Consider the following 16,459-nt stretch of genomic DNA (forward strand, 5'->3'; position numbering starts at 1 on the left):
AACATCCTCCCCCCCTCCCCAAAGAATCAAAGTTTAATCAGCTCATGCATTACTAAAGGGAGGATGCAGGATGGCTCACTTCAGTTGGACTCTGGTCCTGGACTTTTTAAGATCCAATACGAAGCTGAGTACAAGTAACAAACCAAGACACATCAGCAAGAGAGATGAAGCTTTCCAATACTCACGTTTCCCACATCAGCAGTTATTACAGAAATAAACACTGCTAGCCTGTCAAAGGCAGGGACAAAGCTGCACCTGACAGGAGACTTGCTGGAACTTGACACTGAGCTGTCAACGAGCATCGACTACAACACAGGATTTGCTTTGTTCACTTTAATAGGTATCTTAGTGCAAGAAGCACACATCTGGTGTCTGGTAACTCTTTACCAATTACATTTTGCAATCAGCCATTTTCTTTAACAAAAATGCTTATTACAACTTATCCCAACTTGCTTTTGTTCTTAGGGAAGAGATACTTTTCATTTAGAAACACGACCACGTGGGCAAGTTCTACAGCTCAGCAAGATGCACATGAAAATCCATTTGCATTTGAGACTGTGTCAGAGTCAAGAAAGCCTGAATTAATGCAGCCTCACATTATATATTTTACCATTACACTTACATCTCTGTCAAGAGTAGCTCAAGCATAGATTTTATACAGCAGAAGGTTTCCACCCTGGCTAGGGAGTAGCATCCAGACTTAAAATACATACATATATGTATATAAGGTTGGACATACAGGCAGGTATTTCAGAAGCTCTCATCATAAAACATCAGCTTGTAACTCCAGGCATCTAAAGTGCATGTAAAAAAAAAATATCACAGAGGGCTTTCAGTTTTGCCTTGCTCACATTATTGCCCTTTACAAACTCCCCAAGAATAAGAACTTGTGCTAAAAGTTACTAACTGGTCTTGCTCACCTAGCCACCAGCCAAATGTGAACTACAGAGTACCTGGATGTCAAGACAATGACTCCATTTCTACCATTTTTCCACAGCTGGTGTTCAGCTTATTTAGGAAACAGAATAACCCATCCCCCCTCCCAAATTTCAACCCCATGAATTTTTGGGGAAGATGGTTAGACCTTACTCCTGCTCTTACCCATGCAGCATGTTGCGCTCCCAGCCATGCCCCAGGAAATGACATGCAGCTAAGAACAAGACCCTTTAACTATGCAAAATTATCCTCCATTGGACTGAACAGAGCTCTGCAAAGAAAGAGAGGTTTCTACATAGATGTCTGGCAAAGGAACACTTCACACAGTTCATCCAAGCCACTGATCACTGCCAGAATTACTCAAAAGCTCCTTTACATGACACTGCTGGAATCTTCTCCAAACTAGTCTCTCAGGGCATGCAGTTAGTGACATCTCCTGGTTCCTGGTGGTTCACTAGAAAACATTCTCCTCTCTACTGCCCAGCATAGCTATGCAGAAATCCTCTCTCCATTGAAGAACGCTGTTCAGATAGGAAAATGATTCCTCTCTACTAATAAGCAAGAAAGAATAATGGGATATATTCTGAGTTTTTCTTGTGAAGACCAACAATAAATCATTTCTTAGCTCAGGTCATATCTTCCATGGGAAGAAAAATGTCTTGCCATCATTAACTTCTTTTCAGCTAGCAATAATATATGATCAGGTTTTAAGTAATTGAACCAGTAGCATTTAATTAGCTCTGAAAAACTATCTCGGATCATGAATCACAGATTTTCCACCTGTATGAGGTCCCTGTTCTAGGTTAAAAGTCTGTTTCTTTCTCCATGTGTGATCCATCTTGAATATCTAATGAGGTGCTCTTGATATATAGAGTACAGTTCATAGATCACACACAAAACAGAGCAGACAGTCTCTATATAATTGAGTTTCATGACTTGCTTCACCGAGTAGCTAAAAAAAAGCCTGATGCCCATGACAGAATGGCCACCACTTGCTTCAGTTTAACAAATTCCTTTCTCCAGAGAGTCAGCATTAAGGAAGAGTAACTTAAAACATCCAGCTGGGGAAATGAAGTAATAGAAAGAGATGTTTCCTTCCGAAAGGCAGGGTACAGAGGACTGCTATGACTTTAGATGAGGCCCCATTCAAGTTTTTCAATGGGCTCAGAGCATTGACTGTCCAAAGAGCAAGATGTTTCCATCCTACTGTTGCTTCAGATGACTTTGGTGCCTGCTAAACATAAGGAAAATCTTTTTCACTGCAAGGGTGACAACACTGGAACAGGCTGCCTAAACAGGTCGTGGAGTCTGTTTCTATGAAGACATTCACAGCACCTGGATGCTTTCCTGTGTGACCTACTCTAGGTGATCCTGCTCTGGCAGGGGGGTTAGACTGGATGATTTTTTGAGGTGCCTTCCAACTCCTAACATTTTTGTGCAGCCAGCTAATATCTGGGAATATCTGTGGCCTGCAAAGAATAGGATCACTTCTTTTATCAGATTGTATCAAGCATGTTTTTTTTACATTAAATCAGCTTAACCACAGCAATTAACCACAAAAGAATCAGTTTCTATTCTGCCTTTGAATATGTTTCTGAAGCCATTATTACGCTTTTATACAAGACTGAATTATTTTTGCTGACAAAGAAGCAAGATTAGCCATCTTCTTCTGCAAGACAGAAGATTCACAATCTGCACAAGTGTCAAACTGTAAATGCTGCCCCATATTTGACTTGCTCCATAAAAAGAAAGTTTTATTACAAAACACTGTTTTCAAATAAGCTTTATAAAAAACCAAAATTCAACAAAATGGATTTTATCTCTCTGTTCTTTTCCCATCTTATTTTTTTGCACAGTAAAAAGAAAACAAACAACCCCAAATGTTTCTGCCTTTTTTTGTTTAATTTGAGGACAACAAAGGTTGCCATTTTTATAAATAACAAACCAGTGCAAGCTGAACTGCCTTACTGGATTGGACAAAGCTCATCTTAATTCCAAATAGTCCTTCCAGATGTTCTCATAAATTGTAAATATTGTTGCTCTTGATTGCCTGTGACACATCATCTAGTTATGCACATTTAAACAGACTGATGAGATTAGTGCCCCACACATGAAAAGCTGTTGAGAGGAAAGGATGTATGACATCCATTACACACATCCACGTGGAAATACATTTGTCACTTGGATGGTAGAAATTTCACTGAGAACAGGCTCAGAGTTACAAATCTCTCCGTTACATTAAATGGGAAAAAACTTCCTTCTGCAGTCCACGACACTGTATTTGGTAGGTAACATTTCTGCTAGGTCTAGTTGTGCCACTGACATTAATCCTGAGGCTTTAAGAACTTTTTCTTAGCTTTTTTGCTAGGTCTTATGTTACTACTCCCATCTTCACCTCCATCTTCATCCTGGAGTACACGCTGGTCTCTTTTTCTCATGAACTTCTTCCCTATTGTTCCCACTAATGTTTCATATCTGTAAAGATGATAGAAAATGTACAGCTTTTACTAAAAACCAGAGAAAACTGCTATGGAGCAAATCATAAATGTAATCAACGATTTAAGTGGTGTGAGGAAGCTTACAAAGCATAAGTCCTAGATGGTCACTTTATTACTCATTCTGAGTGTCTGGGTTTGTTAGTGATCTTGACTAAGGAGCAAATTAGCATGGAATACTTGGATATCAGGGTGAAAACCCCAACAAGGTATTTTACCCTCAAAAGTGATAGAGTCCAGAGAATTCTTGCCAGAATTCCTGGAAAATCAGTTGAGTGAAGTACTATATATCTATGTATTGAGGTGGATTTTTTTTTCTTTCCTCTGTTTTTAGCTTTTTTTGGTCTGTTTGTTTATCTGTTTGCTTGTTGGGTTTATTTTTCCCACAAATAATGCAGTAACATGTCACGTGCCCAGCTAATATTGATTATGTCATAAAACACAACTTGCCTTCTGGCCATTTCTTCATCTGACACATCGGCCTCCATTTTATCATCCACTTCAATTTCCTTTTCCTTACACTTGGAGTTCATTTGGATCATTAACTTCTGAAAATGAAGGAAGAAATAGCTTAAACATGTAGCCCTGACACAGTGGCAAGTATGCTGAAATTCACTGCTAGGAGAAACATATCATATTTAACAATCATTTGCTGTTCCCAGTCAGGCTAGAGCATACTCTCAGGTGGAACTCATGAAAAAAAGGCAGCATGTCTGCCTGTTGCTAAGCTGAGTTCAGAGTATGCCTCTGGGAAACAAAGAAGCAACACAGAGGCAGGGTTTTCAGTGAATTGTACTATGCAAACACCCTTGAGGGACACCAGACATCTTCAGGAGACCAGATAATTATAACATTAACTGGAACACATTGCCCAGAGGAGGTGGGGATGTCTCCTTTCCAGAAGTGTTCAAGGCCAGGTTGGCTGGGGCTTTGAGCAACCTGCTCATGGCAGGTGGGTCAGAATTACATCATCTTTAAGATCCCTGCCAATCCAAACCATTCTGTGATTTGTGTTCTGTGATCTGCATGTGTATGCACAGCCCAGACAACCCAACCATGTCCTGGGCTTCACCAAGAGAAGAGTGGCCAGCAGGGCAAGGGAGGTGATTCTCCCCCTTCACTTTGCTCTCATCAGACCACACCTGGAGTACTGTGTGCAGTTCTGGAGCTCCCAATACAAGGACACTGAACTGTTGGAGCGAGTCCAGAGGAAGCCATGAAGATGATCAGAGGGCTGGAACACATCTGCTATGAGGACAGGTGATGAGAGTTGTGGCTCTTCAGCCTTGAGAACTCGTAGTAGCCTTCCAGTATCTGAAGGGGGCCTACAGGAGGAATGGGGAGGGACTATTCACAAGGTCTTGTAATGACAGGGTGAGGAGTAATGGGTTTAAACTGGCAGAGGGGAGATTTATACTAGATGTTAGGAAGAAGTTCTTTACAGTGAGAGTGGTGAAACTGGCACAGGTTGCCCAGGGAGGTTGTGGATGCTCCCTCCCTGGAGGTGTTCAATGCCAGGTTAGATGAGGCCTTGAGCAACCTCATGTAGTGGGAGGTGTCCCTGCCTATGGCAGGAGGTTGGAACTAGATGATTTTTGAGGTCCCTTCCAACCTAAACCATTCTGTGATTTGATGTTTGCCCATTGTCCTTGAAAGAGTTTAAAGAAGGAAATATATCTGCAAAGATTTACAATTAGCTACCAGTAAAAATCACAAAGCAACGGTTCATGGTTTACAGGTATCAAGTCACAGTGAGAGCAAGATCAAAATAACTGAAGTAAATCACCTTGCACAGACTTTTGCATAGCTCTTAGTCTTTAAACCTTCACGCTCTTGCCTCAGCTCAGTGGTAACAGTTTTATTACTATCTCGGTGTACTTCTATCAGCATGAATCACGCTAGAAAGAAATTAAAGACTCTCCTGCCCAGAATTTTTACTTTGGAACTTTAAGCTCTTACTTACACAAGTAAGTGTTGAATAAATAGGGTTGATTGTTTGTAGGATTGGAGTCTAAATTAAATGGCAGGAGAAAAAGTGATCTATTGTTTTGGTGAGCAGCATGTGGGATAGTTTCCTCATTTCAGGGAAGGAAAGCCTGCAGGAGTCATGCAATTATTGACCATCAACACAAGGAGATAAAAAAGCCTCTATTTACCAGATGCTGCATTGATCAACATTTTGGTTTGAAACATGGATTTTCTGTAGATGGGAGGATTTACACAAAGTGCTGCAAGGCCAAACAGCATGCAGCACGAACACTCAAATCCTCATCCCTGAGGGCTACAATCCCGATGTGAGACCACATCAAAACAGAACATTTAAATGGTACCTCAATTTCTGGATTGAATCCTTTGAAGGACATTCTGCCATAAAGTAGATCCTCACATGGCATAAAGCTCCTCTCTTCTATTATATAGCTCCTGCATGAAACCCCAAACCCAGCATTTCATCAAACAGTACGCCTTAAAATAATCAGATTAAACAATTGCAAGAAGCATTTGCTGCCTTCCCCCCGCACAAATAAACAAAACCACAGTGTATTTTAAACCATCCAATACTTTCTGAAGCTTAATTGCTCCGATAAATCTTTCAATACAAGGAGCTTGGAGTGCAAAGGAATGCTTTCTGCCAGTAAAGCTGTGCCAGCTCCACAAGCAAAATTAACTCTCCTGACAAAAAGTACTCTTTGCTGGTATGATTCCATCTACATCAATGCTTTTGCCAGAATAAAAATACCACGTAAATATCACTCTCCAGGTGGCATTACTATACCAGCAAAAGCTTCTAATTAATTTTTCATTGTGATGGTAGACCTGGTATTAGTTGAGCCTGTCAGAATATAAAACACTATGTAATTCTCTGTTCAGCAGAGAAAGATTTCCCCTTTCTTCCTCCATTTTTCCCCTTTTAATGAGCATGGAGTGAGACAAGAAACATGACCCTGAGGTGTTCATGATACATGTTAGATGAAAGTACTTCCGTGAATTGTTCTGTCCTTCTTTTCCTCATGCACCCATGCACCCCTTCCCTCATCCTCTTCAACTCCCATGTAAAACGAACTCCTACAAGTTAGGCTGAAGAGATCAAGCTCACAGTCCTACCTCAAGGCAGGATCAGTTAAACACATATCATGAACATCAGAGGTCTACCTAACCCATCCTCAAAAGACTTCCAATGATGAAGAATGCAGTGTCTGCTCAGGCAATCTATTCCAGGGCTTCAATAGCCTTGCTGTTAGAAAAATTCTCTCAAAGTCCAGCTCGAACCTTCCTCGCTGCAAGCGAAGCTCAAATAACTTTCTGTCATATTCCCCAACAGCAATGGAAAATAGTTTACCAATGACCTTTTTTAACTACAGTTAATTCCTTGGATCCAACACTTTTTAAGCTTATGTGTGGTCTGCCTCAAGGGAATTTTGTCCCCTTTTGAAAGGACAGAAACCAAGCCCTCTTATAAAAGTAGCTCTCCTGCTATTTAAAGCACCTAAATAGCAGGAATGGACATTTTCTTCCTTATTAGCTAAGCTTTTACTTTTGCCATTCTCTCCCCTATTTCAAAAAGAGGATTTGAAGTGAGCTGGACTCAAGAAGACAGAACTGCCTTGAATGGATGCAACTGTGTGACTGGAGCTGAATTTACTAACACAGGGTTTCAAACTTTTTTCAAATGAAGGGAAAAAGCAGCAATGAATGAATTAGTCCCAGACCGAAACTAATTGCATCCATCTACAAGAATGCATGAATGACACAAAACACCACACAGAAGAAATTAAAGTAGGTCAAACTGCACTAGGCAACCTTGACAATGTCCCTGAAAATAATAAAAAATCTGAGATGTCAATCTGTCATTATTTTTGCTTCTGTTAATTACTAATACTTCTATAGCAAGAAACATGTGCATTCTACTCCCACTCCACAACAACGCAATGGTGAGGATGAGTACAAAAGGGTACAATAGCTTACTCTTTCTCCTTTAGATCTGGTAAATCCAGATACCAGTGTTCTTCACTAATTATCTTCTTTTCTTCCTCTTCCAGTTGTTTCTTAGTTTGTGAATCCAAACCCCTTTGCATGAACTAGAGAGACACAAACATATTGATTCATTTTTCTGCACCACGAGTGTGCTATGAACACGCAATAATTATGTGACAGTTACCCCTTACATGATATTTAGCAGCTGATAAAAAGCAAATGTATTTTGTGATTTTTCTCTGGATTTGGTCCAATTCTGCTCAAACAGGCAATGGAAAAGTAAACAACTGCTAGGGACTGGAAGTGAACAGTCAGCCACATCTGTATCTACAAAGGAACAGATCTTGTCTGGTTAGCTTTAATGGATCTGAGCTGTGACAAACCTGTAACTCCGCTATGATTTTGCGAGCGTTTCAGCAAAGGCAAGAGAGAAGGTGACGGTGTTGGAAGTTACTGCTGCATATAAGAAACCAGCACCACCCATAAAAACAGCACTGGAGCCAGAGGCAGGCAGACCTTTTTTCGGAAACATCTGCACTTCGATTACCCTCTCATTTTGTCAGAGTTAATGAGCTGGCTTGTCTTTGTAGCTCTAAAGGCTAGAACTTGCCTTTTGAGTGGAAAAAAGTAGCTGAAGCTATGAAAATAAGTCTTCTGTATCCAGCTGTGTTAAAGGAAGGTGTTACCAGCTCTTAACTTCTCACTGATAACGCACTGCAGTACCAGACAAGCTCTGTGTGTAAGAACCTGTTAACTCACCGCAGAAACAGCCTGCTAAATTAGTTGAGACCAATAATTTAGTTTAGGGTAACACTGCTATTTTTGCCAAATATAAGGACACTCCTGTAAATTGCTTCCTCAGCGATAACCTTCGGCAGAGCATGGGAACAGGCAGGAACAGTCACCTCTCAGCTGGGGGTGAAAGAGGACATCAGTCACAGCCTACAAAAAATTGCTGAGAACACAAAAGTACAGACCTGAGAGATCAGAATCATCCCTTTTACTTCCATTTGTCTCAAGTTAGGTGCCTGAATTGAGTGACAATTTAAGTATCAACAGTGTTAACCAAACATGCTGGAAAAAACAGAACTCTTCACAATTTTATGGTAATAATACTTGTATTTTCACATCCCTAGCAGCTAGGACCTCCCTTAGGTTCTACAGAAAGTGCCTCAATAACTGTATCTGTCAGAAGTGTATACTTATCAATGTAACTCACAGCTAGGCTTGTCACTACCAGCACTCCTGCACAAAAATGTCTTTGTGGCTATCACAGCACACCTGCACATGCAACACTGCGGAGGAATTTTATATCAATTAATGCTATCCTTTCCATTTAAAGTGGCATCATTTTTGTGTTTAGAAAAGTCTGCAGGGTGACAGGTAAAGGGACAGCTGGGAATGGTAGAGCTGGCTATAGTTTAGGTCCCAGCTAAAACCCAAGAAGACACCACAAAACACTTCCATGGATACCTGCATTACTGAGCTTAGTTAAAAGACACAGGTAACACAGATGTGTGATATATGTGTTACACACACCCCACCCATCTTTTCAGTCTTCACAGAACGCCCAAGTAAACCAAGCCAAACTTTGAAATAAAAACCAGTAGAGTGCTGGTGTCTCATTTTCCCATTTCTGTTTCTATTTGCATCCAATGCACAAGGCCTTTAATAAAAGAGTTGACTTTTGCTTTCTGAGTCGATCCAAAGTATGTCAAAGCTTTCCAATTAAAATTACAGTTTCTTCTTGAAGAAAATAAGTGAATCTATCATGTGGAAAACTGCACTGCTCAAGAATATTGGCTAGCCAGCCAGAAATCTCAACAGAAGAAATTCTGCTGCAAGCACCCAATTAAATAATCATTCCACATCACATTTTAAAGATTGTGTTACTACAGAAATAACCAGATGACAAAAAATGGGATCACATTTGCCTAAAATGTAAACACACATGGGTGAATTAAAAATGTACCCATTCTGGTAGACATGGTACATCCGTCAGTCACTGGTAACTTGGATTAGTTTCCCCAAGCAACGGGACCTGAATCAAATGGTGCAAGATCTACAAGCAGGAGCCATCCTTCAACACCATGTGGTGAGCGCACGTGACCCAGTGCTTGGCACAAGTGATCCTTACAGTGTTACCAGTGACCATGTCACCTTTGGGTGCCACTTCACTCACCTGATGAGTTGTGATAAAACATTTTATCAGTACTTTTGGAGGCAGCTGCTAAAACATTAATTAAAACATTTGTAAACAAGATCTGCAGAAGAAAGTGCTAAATACAGGGTCTGTGTATGACCTTTTCAAAACCTACTCATCTCCTCAAAGCTCGTTACTATGACCCAGACTGTGAACCTGCAAATGTCAAGGCAGCTGGTTCTCCACAGCCTTCCAAGCAAGTATCACAGTATCACCAAGGTTGGAAGAGACCTCACAGATCATCAAGTCCAACCCTTTACCACAGAGCTCAAGGCTAGACCATGGCACCAAGTGCCACGTCCAACCTTGCCTTGAACTGCCCCAGGAACGGCGACTCCACCACCTCCCCGGGCAGCCCATTCCAGTGTCCAATGACTCTCTCAGTGAAGAACTTTGAAGCAGGCTAGAATGTTTTGGTGAGAAGAACCAGATTACAGGCTGTAAAAAGAAAACAGTGGTGAGGTCTACTTTGCTCACAGTCTTGCTGAGAAGTATAGGAACAAGAAATAAAAACATTAGATAACACTCTTGGCATCACTCTCACTCGGGCTGCTGGCTGAGCTGCATCTCTCTAACCTCACCCTGCATTTTGGGCTAATCCACTTTGCTTCTTAACCTCTGGCCAAACCTCTATTCTTCCTTGGGACTGGGGTAAGGCTGAGAGGGGTAGGGGGAAGGTGAAGGGGTGGTAGAGAGCCCCTTCTAGGGACTCAGGTTTCTGGGAGGGGAGTTGTGTTTCTGTATTACCTTTTACCTTGTATATTTCTGTCTATAACTGTATATACTGTAAATATCTGCTTGTATATTGTGCTAGCTGTAAATATAAGCTTCATTCATATTTCCAGAGTCTAGTCTGGTTGATTTCTAAAGTGTGTGGGGGGGTGGGGAACACCCAAACCATCACAGGAAGAAAATCTAAAAATTGGCTTTTTAAATCTTCAGGGGGTTAATAAAGTGTTAAGCAACCAGGGCCAAAACTTCAGAGAGTATTACATAGGAATAAATAATGATGTCACAAGTCAGGTTATGGGAGTCTCACTCTGTCACACATGGCTAACTAAGCTCAATATCTACTCCCTTTTGAGTGAAGCAAGATCTCTCCATGTATAAGTTTGGTCTCTCATTAACAGCATTTGTTATTTGGGGTAAATATCCCACCATCTTAATGTGGCTCAGTACACTTCACGTGAAAGACTGAAGCTGGCAAAACTCCTTTCGGCCAGTGTCTGAAATACAGCTCCATACAAATACGTGGGGAAACAAAATGATGAAATAAAACACCACAAGCAAGAAGCCAGAAGGGGCCATGATATTCCCATTTATGAACACTTGCTGGATATCAGCACTTAAAAAGAAAAGGCAACTCAAGTTTAACTGGTTCCAGCAATAACTAACCGCCAGTGACAGGAGAATGCGCCCTGCTCCATTAGGTGTAGCACACCACATGAGGCAGAAACCATTGGCCAGCAAACGAAGGTAAATTTCACACTGGGCTGGCCATGACATTCACATATCACTAAGAACCACTGAATTTACGAAATGGGAAAGGTGGCTTACAGAGACACACAGGTTGGGCATTTTATTACCCATCGATGGAAACGGGCCAAAAAAAGGCCCTCACTGAACAACGAAAACCAAGCAAACCCCACAAAGCTTTTATCCCCCTCCCCCCGAGACTAAACGCCACCCAAGTAAGGCAAGCAACATTATATTCGAACGTCAGTGTCTGTGCGAGGGGAATAAGCTTCAACATTTTAGAACAAGTTAGCTGCAAAAGCCCGAGGAACTAAAAGACTCTCAACTAGTGCCCAAAAGTTAGCACTTGCTAGAAGAAGGCTTTTGCTGCAGTCACAACGCTGCTTTCCTGGATCAAACCTTCCAGCATGCTACACCATTTGCAATCCACCCGAGACCTCTCGCCAGCGAATAAGCAGCCCGGTGTGCGGCGGCAGCTTTCTAAAGCTCGCCTTTTGCCGGCGAAGGTGGATGGGAGCAGCTCACAGAGCTGCAGGGCTGAGTGAAAGGGCAGGTGATGCGGAAGACTAGCTGATCTTTGCTTTAAATGTGCCTTACGGGAGGCAGGAGACAGCCATGCCCGCCTGTAGGGCCAGGGCAGTCACTGCGCGGCCCGGTGTAGACACTGAAAATGCCCCAAACCAGGCGAAGGGCCCCTGAGATGTATTATCCCCGGTTCACAGCACGGTTCGGCCCCTCAGGGCCCCAGACCCCCAGCCCCGGGGCCGCCTCACGTCTCCGCGGCAGCAGCCAGGCCCGGCCGCCCTCTCCTCACCGCGGTGCGCAGCGGGCCTCAAGCACCTTCTCCTCGCCTGCCCCACTCCCGGGATCCCGCCGCCCCCCTCCGCCTCACCTTCATGCGCAGGAGGTTCTTGGACAGCTTGGTCTTCACCTCCGCGGCCATGGCGGCCGGCGCTGCCCGCAGGCCGCACTGGATCCCCGTGCTCGCGTAGCGCTGGGGCCCCGCAGGCCGGCGCGGAGCGGGCGGGAGCGGGCGGGAGCAGCGGCGCAGCTCCGCCCTGCGCTTCCGGGGCGCGGCTGCCGGCGCCTGCTGCTGCCCACAGCCCTGAGTGGCCGTGGGGCCTGCGGGGCTTGATCGTGTGCGCTGCGGGTGAAAAACAGCCTCCTAAGCCGCGGCTTTCCTGCACGGTGGTGTGGGGATCGGGTGTGTGAGCAGGAGATCAGTCTAGCTAGGAATGAAATAGTAAATTAGTAGAGGAACCTGAGATTTCTTATCAACACATACGTACTCTGCAGTGCAGCTGCCTTGTGGCTTCGTCTGTAGTTTTCTGGTGTTTGAAAGTGAGAAAGAGTACAGCATCTGTCTCGTACCGGCCTTTGGAAACCGCTCGAGTTGTTCCTTTAGTTTTTCCTTTAAATCCCTGATTTCCACTTGAAAGAAACACAACGTGGTGAAACGTGATTGCAACTTGAAAGCACTTAAACTCTGAGGTACTACAAAGAGCTTCCAATCTCTGATTTGTGAGCTTTGAATTCAGCACTGGCAGTGCTGTCCCTGGGCTGCCAGGCTGGCCTCTGGTAGCTGAGGAGGACATTCTGGTAGGAAATTGCCAGCTGACTCACAGTCACAAGCAGGTACCACAATTTCTGCATATATCCCCATAAATTCAGGCTTTTGATGCCTGTTTTGACAGTTGGCACATAAACCAGGCGATAAAGCAATAAGAATGAGGGTTCAGTGCTCAAAACTTTAATGAGCTGGTGAGTTCCAGAATACAATTTGAGGAGAAAAGTTCCCATATATGCAAGATGTAGGTCAAAGCCTGCAGAACTCTAAAGATTTATGCTCTAATAGAGTCCACAGGAACATATAATGAAGGGCAGAACCTGACTGCAGTGAGAAAGGAGGAGGAAGAATTATCCACATCCAGGGATGCTTATTATACAGTTAAGCTCAGGGGGTCAAAATGACCACAAATGTGAAGGGAAACATGGAGCCAAAACTGCTTCAAGGCAGAGTCACAGTATCACAGTATCACAGTATCACAGTATCACCAAGGTTGGAAGAGACCTCACAGATCATCAAGTCCAACCCTTTACCACAGAGCTCAAGGCTAGACCATGGCACCAAGTGCCACGTCCAACCTTGCCTTGAACTGCCCCAGGGACGGCGACTCCACCACCTCCCCGGGCAGCCCATTCCAGTGTCCAATGACTCTCTCAGTGAAGAACTTTCTCCTCACCTCCAGCCTAAATCTCCCCTGGTGCAGCCTGAGGCTGTGTCCTCTCGTTCTGGTGCTGGCCACCTGAGAGAAGAGAGCAACCTCCCCCTGGCCACAACCACCCCCCAGGTAGCTGCAGACAGCAATAAGGTCTCCCCTGAGCCTCCTCTTCTCCAGGCTAAACAACCCCAGCTCCCTCAGCCTCTCCTCACAGGGCCTGTGCTCAAGGCCTCTCCCCAGCCTCGTCGCCCTTCTCTGGACACGCTCAAGCATCTCAATGTCCTTCCTAAACTGGGGGGCCCAGAACTGAACGCAGTACTCGAGGTGTGGTCTGACCAGTGCAGAGTACAGAGGCAGAATGACCTCCCTGCTCCTGCTGACCACACCATTCCTGATGCAGGCCAGGATGCCACTGGCTCTCTTGGCCACCTGGGCACACTGCTGGCAGTCGTAGCACTGCATGGAGGTATTTAATTTTCAAATAAGCAAGGTGCTTTCATTTCCAGGCTTTGGAAATGAGTTGAAGCTGCTCTGAAACTCAAGGCACCAGCAAGATAGCTCTGTGTGTGTGTGTGTGTGTGTGTGTGTGTATGTGCGAGCTACCCTGCTTCATTTAGCTCCATCATGTTTAGATTCTTCTCAGTTCACTTTCTCATTAACTGCTATCAACCCTTCCCAATAAAAGAAGGCTGGGAAGAAATTTGCAGTTTTATGAATGCAAATATTCACCCAAGAACAAATATATTTGAATTTTAGTAAGCAAACCAATAGGGGAAAGCTGTTAATTAATCTAATTCAGCCCTAATCTCACCATTTTTGGGGTGTTATTTTCTCTTAGCTGTGCATTCTAATAATGTATTTGCTTTTTGTTGGTCGTTGCAAATCAGAGCCCTGCATTTAATTGCATGGCCTTCAGTGTCACTCAGGGCCTTTTCTGAGCAGCTTCAGCTAATTTACAGTCTAGAAACGTACTTGGAATGATTCCTTCTAAATACATTACTGCACATCCATCAGCACTTCTCCAGCCACTGAGCTAGGGCCATGCCCAGCTTTGCTTGGTGCTCTTTGTGAGAGCTGCTCCTGTCTCCCTCTTCTGCCTGCGGAGTACCCAGTCTGACAATTTTTGCAGCCCCCTTCTTCAGCAGACTCTGCTCACAGCTTTTTGGTTTTTTTTTTGGATGCAGCCACTGCACACATCAGCTGCCTGAGACCTTTGGTGTAAGGGAGCATGATGCTGCCTACCTTTGGGATCTGAGTCTAACAATTGACAACACTATGTGGTGTCAGACTGGGAGGGGAAAGTGCAAGGGGTTTTCAACTTGTCTAACCACGAGTATTATTCCTGGTGCTCCCTACTGAGCAAGAGCTCAGGATACACAGCCCCAGCCCCGTTGCACCTTGTGTCTTGGTGCCACACCATGTGCTTGCACAGAGATGCTGCCAGAGTTTGTCTTGTGAGTGTCAGCACATCAGCTAACAACCCACCTCAGCAGGGAGGGAGAAGTGTTTTGCAGTACAGACAGTACAGGCTGCGTGATGTTTATTTACAAAACTGGAGACTGTAAAAAGGCTGCCACAGAATTTGATCTATTTTGGCACTAAAAAAGTCTGAAGGAAATTTTTGGATTGCATCTCCCATGGCTTGAACTGGATGGGGAGTTTGTAGCTGTCTCGTGGACCAGATTATTTTGTCTGCTAAATCTGAGGACACTGCATTGATTAGAGGAGAAATTTTTATGATTTACTGATGGTGGTGGAGACAGCTCGGGGAAGAACCTAGCCCTGTAAATAGGCCTGCTTGTGTGGTGGAGTGAGAGTGAGAAGATGAAGTAGGAGAGATGCTTTATTTAGAGAAGAGCCAAGGGTCATTGCAAAATGACAGTTAGACACCTCTCCCACAGCTCTGACAGCTGCGTGGCAGTTCTGCTTTCAACCTGGAGATCCATTTCTTTTTCAAACAAAAAATGCTCAGGGAAATAACTCGGGGGAAAGCAGCTCCATCTCATCAAAGAGTGTACATTAAACAAGCAGATAAAAGACTTTTTGTCCTAGGAAATGCGGTCCCTTCTCCCTCTAGTAATTACAGAAGCCAAATCAAAGTTGTCATTAACATTATTTAAGAAGCAGTCTCTCTTGGAGCAACGCAAGTGACAGCTGTGAACTAATTTCACGCCAGTGGGATCTAATTTGAGGGAAAGCTCAGGTTACTGTTTCTCTAACATTTTATTTATTCATATTCTCACAAATTGTGATTTTGACACAAAAGGGGGATCTCAAACCTTACACCAGCCTATCAGTTGACTCGATTTTTATGAGCTGTCTTTGCATTCTAAAGCAGCTTTTCACAGCTCTCAAAATACTCCAAGTCTTTTTTTTCCCCCCTGCAAATATCAAAATTTGTACAGTATGACAGGTGAGTCATTAATTTGTGTCAAACTCCTCCAGTATGTTTTAAGTACGGATATTATGAGAAGTAGAGCTGCCAGAGGTCTGTTTGCAAACCTGAAAGGAAAGTGTGAAGTGCTGTGTATGACTGGGTGGGATCAGAAAGGCAATTTCATCCCCTACGCTCCACACGGAGATGGTGTGAAATTCTCCAAGTGGCAGAGGCGCAGTTTTGAAGTGGAGGACTCGCTTTTCATCTCTCTTGCTCCCACCAAGCTCTGAGCTGCCAATGTATGCAGTGTATTGACAACTGGTAAGGTCCTATGTGACTGGGGATTTGTTACAATATTCATTACCCTTTAATGCATGCATGAGTAACCTGCTGGCCTGTGTGCGTTGCTCAGCCTGCTTTGTACCTAATCCATGGAGGATATGGGTTAGCTACAGCTCTTGGCTTTAGTGTGTCAGCTCAGACTGCCCTGACTCATCCTCTTAGCTTTTGAAGTCCCCTTTTCTGGTGTTGGCACGGGCTTAGGTGGCAGCCGACATATGCAGAGTGCTTTAAATCTGTACCCTGTGCTCCTTGGTTGACCCCAAGGTTTCCTGTGGATGGGGAATGAAATGGAAGCAGAAGCCAAACTCCTGTAATTTGATTAACACAGCTCTGTAAGCACAGTTCACATTGCTGACGCTTAATAGCCTTACGATTTATGCAGTGAGAAAAGGTGCACGTCAAAAATATGCTTGTAGCAAAAGAGAGTTACAAAGTC

General features: G+C 43.8%; 1 protein-coding gene across 1 annotated transcript; it reads right to left on the reverse strand.

The window, feature by feature from the left end:
• Positions 1-318: 318 nt before the first annotated feature.
• MPHOSPH6 (M-phase phosphoprotein 6) lies at positions 319-12,120 on the reverse strand. The gene is made up of 5 exons (XM_064160006.1): positions 11,975-12,120; positions 7,395-7,507; positions 5,762-5,852; positions 3,882-3,979; positions 319-3,411 (listed from the first exon to the last, which is right to left on the reverse strand). Exons 1-5 carry the CDS (start codon positions 12,023-12,025, stop codon positions 3,261-3,263), a joined length of 504 nt encoding a protein of 167 aa, XP_064016076.1. The 5' UTR covers positions 12,026-12,120; the 3' UTR covers positions 319-3,260.
• Between the last annotated feature and the right edge of the window lie 4,339 nt (positions 12,121-16,459).

Source organism: Pogoniulus pusillus, chromosome 20 (genome assembly GCF_015220805.1).
Source record: "Pogoniulus pusillus isolate bPogPus1 chromosome 20, bPogPus1.pri, whole genome shotgun sequence".
In the NCBI taxonomy this organism is placed as follows: Eukaryota; Metazoa; Chordata; class Aves; order Piciformes; family Lybiidae; genus Pogoniulus; species Pogoniulus pusillus.